Source organism: Corapipo altera, unplaced genomic scaffold (genome assembly GCF_003945725.1).
Source record: "Corapipo altera isolate COAL_440 unplaced genomic scaffold, ASM394572v1 129, whole genome shotgun sequence".
Lineage (NCBI taxonomy): Eukaryota > Metazoa > Chordata > Aves > Passeriformes > Pipridae > Corapipo > Corapipo altera.
Window position 1 is genome coordinate 78,072 of NW_020885107.1, and position 3,959 is coordinate 82,030.

The 3,959-nt window shown below is 57.8% G+C and overlaps 1 protein-coding gene across 1 annotated transcript in view; it reads right to left on the minus strand.

Annotated features, from left to right (window-relative positions):
- The window catches only part of STRIP2 (striatin interacting protein 2), a 22,655-nt gene that overhangs the window by 12,694 nt on the left and 6,002 nt on the right, over positions 1–3,959 (minus strand). The window contains exons 9-12 of the mRNA XM_027669822.1: positions 3,703–3,891; positions 2,426–2,649; positions 1,218–1,283; positions 601–664 (exon numbers count right to left, since the gene is read on the minus strand). Coding sequence (XP_027525623.1) covers positions 601–664; positions 1,218–1,283; positions 2,426–2,649; positions 3,703–3,891 — 543 coding nt within the window. The remainder of the gene's footprint in view (positions 1–600; positions 665–1,217; positions 1,284–2,425; positions 2,650–3,702; positions 3,892–3,959) is intronic.

A 3,959-nucleotide genomic window follows, 5' to 3' on the forward strand; every position in this document is an offset into this window, starting at 1 on the left:
CCAGTTACACCCCCAATATCCCAGTTACACCCCCAATATCCCAGTTATATCCCCAATATCCCACACACAGAGAACTCCTGTGGGACGTCCCCCTGTCCCTCACACCTCCTGCCTTCGATCACTTCCACCCACTCCTCCTGGGATCTTTGGGTAAATGGAGAGGGACAATCACCTCCAAAAGACCACCCAGACCTGACACAGGGTCCTTTGACCCCTGGAGGTGCCTCCCTCTCCACCTGGAGCCGAGGTTGGCCGTGCTTCCCACTGGGAACTGCACCGCTTTGGGCTGTGTGTGTCCAAACCCAACCCTGGAAGCCTGTTGCCTTCAAAACTCCAGGCAAACACTCCCCAGGGAGCAGGAATGCTACACCATGGACAAAGGGAAGGTAAAAATGCTGGATAGTCTGCTTGGAATTGCAGGGAGGACTCAGTTTTTCATTTTTTTGCCCTGTAGGAAGCTCCAAAAGCTTTTCCTGCTATAACTAACAAGGAGGATCTTCTTACTCCCTCCAGTCACTGTGTTTCAGCCAGAGGTTATCCAGGAGGATCCCACACCACACGAGGATATCCCAAGTGCTGTGCATGGATCCACCACCTCACCTGCTTCAGGGTCTTCACACTTTCATGGATGGGCCGTGGGAGCCCGATCAGGGTCTCGGTGTCCCTAGGGAGGGGGAAAGAAGGGGAGTAAGGGTTATATGAGGTGAAAGAGGGAGCCTGGAGTCTACTGGACACATCCCAGAGGGGTCAGGAACCGGGAGAGGGGTTGGCATGAGCTGCCCACCCTCCCACCTCCTCCCCAGTGAAGTTCCTCCAAGAAAGGAGCAAAGTCGGGGTGAGGAATTGGGGTGAAACCAGATGAAATGAGGGCTGGGCTGGAGCCAGCCTGAGCCCAGCACTGCCCCTAAACCTGACTGTCCCCCTCTGGGCCCGGCCCAGGATGGCTCTGCACCCACAAACTGGGTCATTTCCTGAGGACACCAAACTGTTCCAGCTCCCTCCGCATCAAACCAGTCCCAGCCTTGGGCCAGGGGTCTCTCACTCCAGCTCTCATTTTTAACAGAAAGAGGCCCTTGGGGAGTAGTGTCTCCAAGAACAGGTTTTTCCAACGCTGCTTTCACTGCTGCAGCCTCGAGCTGGGAAAACCTGAGCTCTGTGGACACCTCCCGTGCACTGACTGGGATCTACAGGACAGGTTTTGTGGACACAACACTCACTGTCCCAGCGTGAATCCGATGAATTTGTTCCTGCTTGCTTCCAGGAAATGCTCAATGTCCTTCTGCCTGATGGAGCAGAGGAGAAACAAAGAACAAGGAGGAGGTTGGAAAACGGATCAGAGCCTTGGATTGGTTTCTGGAGGTCTCGTCAGCAATGGGAAAAGCCACCCTTGGTTGGGAGCAGCACGGACCAAACCCATTTGTATTTGCTGTGCAGCTCCACTTCTCCATGGGAAAGTAAACAGAGAGGAATTCTCTACAACCAGCACCTTTTCCTGCACCTCCCGTGCTCCTCCCACAGGCATCTCCAAGGAGCATCTGCTCGCTCTGAGTGAACAAATGTTGTCTCTGTGGTCTGTCAGAGCTCGTGCTGCTCCCAGGGCAGGCCAGCATCTCGTCCACCTTGGGCATTTTCATGGGAACTGGACAGGATCAGTGGGACACGAGCCAAGGGTCTCATGGGCAGAGAAATCCAGCTGGATTTCCAGGCAATGGCCAAGGAAAACAACAGGAGGTTGCTGAGGAGGAGCTGAGAGCGTTGAGCGCCGTGGAGATCCACGTGGGAAACAATTCCTGCCGTGTCCCTCTGGATGGACCAACTTAACCCTGTCACTGCTCCCCCGGCAGAAATATCTCTTTGCTCCCGTGTTTTAAAGGCACCAGGTTAAATCCAGGCTTTGGGCAAATGGCAACAACCCTCAGATGGATCTGAGGGCAGAGGTTTGCACCCTCTTTTCCTGACATTCCCTCAACACCACGTGCAGGTCTGAGGGAGGGAAGGCACCGACTCCTTTATCCTTGGATGTTTTTCTCCACCGCTCAGGAAGGTGCCACCTGGCCACACAAGAGTCCAGCTCCACAAGGAAGCTGTCAATCATTGACCAGCTCCCCAGAGGATCAGTTGAGGACCTTGCCCTTCCAAGATCCACCGGAGCCAGCTGGGGAAGCTGACCCTGCTCCAGCACAGCCTCCATCCCAGCACAACCCGGGACGTCCACAGTGGAAATGCCACTTCTTGGCCAAGCTTGGTTTCAAAACCCTGGGGAAGAGCTCAGCTAAGCCCAGCCCAGAAAGAACCAAACGAGACGAAACGAGGAGTGGAATCCCCTCAGTTCAACTCGCCAGGAAACTTCCCATGGGCTGACGTGGGGATGAATTCCAGGGCAGGGGAGCCGGGGAGGGTGGCAGTGACACTGGGGGGGGGTTACCTGACTTTGGGGGCCCAGGGCAGCCCCTTGGGGAAGGACACCCTCTCGATGGGCAGGCGCTGCGGGGGCAGGGGGGGGACGATCGTGTCCCGCTCCATCAGGTCCAGCTCCCCCTCGATCCCGCTGTCCACGTCGTCGTTCTCCTCCTCCTCCACTCCTGCCTCGTCGTTCTTGAAGGGGTCTCTCTCGTTGTAGATGTCCAAGCTGTCCTGCTTCACCAGGGGCTGCAGCACGAGGGGGAGGAGGAACCCAAGTCACTCCGTGGATTTTATTTCCCTGCCAGCTGTCACCACCAGATCTCCCCATCCTGGAAGGATCAAGCTCCCAGGTGTTCCTCGGGGGAGGATTTCCCTCCTAGCCTGGCCTGGGTAAGGAATAACTCCTTCTGTACCTCTAACTTTGCAGCTCTAGGACGTGGGACCCCATTATCCACCTCAACTTCTGGAGCTTCCACCCCACATCTCTGCCCTCACAAAAGGCATTTCATCCTCAGACCACAGCACAGCAACTCCAGGAGAGGAGCTAAAAACAGAAACCTGCTGGGAGCAGTTTGCTCCTGGGGGTTATCAGCCCTTTGCCAGAGGGTCAGGATGTCCTCTGGTTTCCTCTGGACAACCCCACCAGGGGCTGAGCTGCCACAACAGAAACTGGGGGGATGGAAAACTGGACATGGCCTGGCCATGTGTCCTGAGAGCCCCAAACCCAACTGTGCCCTGGGTTGATCCCACAGGGAGCGTGGGCAGCAGGGCAGGGGGGGATCCTGCCTCTCTGCCTCCTCAGGGGAGACTCACCCCCTCCTGTAGAGCTGCTCCAGCCCTGGAACAACAGCAGGAGGACGTGGAGCTGCTGGAGAGAGTCCAGACAAGGCCCTGGAGCTGCTGCCAGGGCTGGAGCCCCTCTGCTCTGGAGCCAGGCTGGGAGAGCTGGGGGGGTTCCCCTGGAGAAGAGAAGGCTCCAGGGAGAGCTGAGAGCCCCTTGCAGGGCATAAAGGGGCTCCAGGAGAGCTGGAGAGGGACTGGGGACAAGGGATGGAGGGACAGGACACAGGGAATGGCTTCCCAGTGCCAGAGGGCTAGATGGGATATTGGGAAGGAATTGCTGGTTGGGAGGGTGGGGAGGCCCTGGAATGAATTTCCCAGAGAAGCTGTGGCTGCCCCTGGATCCCTGGAAGCATCCAAGGGCAGGTTGGAGCAACCTGGGATAGTGGAAGGTGTGGGTTGGAACCGGATGGATCCCTCTCAGCCCAAAGCATCCCAGCAGGACGTGGTGGTTCCTACCCTGCGGCTGCGGTGGCCCCGCTTCTGCTGCTGCTGCTGCTCCACGAGCTCGATGGAGTAGGTGGGAGGAGAGGCCGCCCTCATGCTCCGGACCACCTGGATGCTGTCCTCGGGCAGGGGGGGCAGCCCCAGCTCCTCCCGCCGCCGCACCTTCATGGCCTGCAGGGCCTCGAACCCGCCCAGCGTGAACTGGGGACAGAGGAGAGGTCACTCAGCAGGGACACACATCCCATTGCTCAGCAGGGACACACATCCCA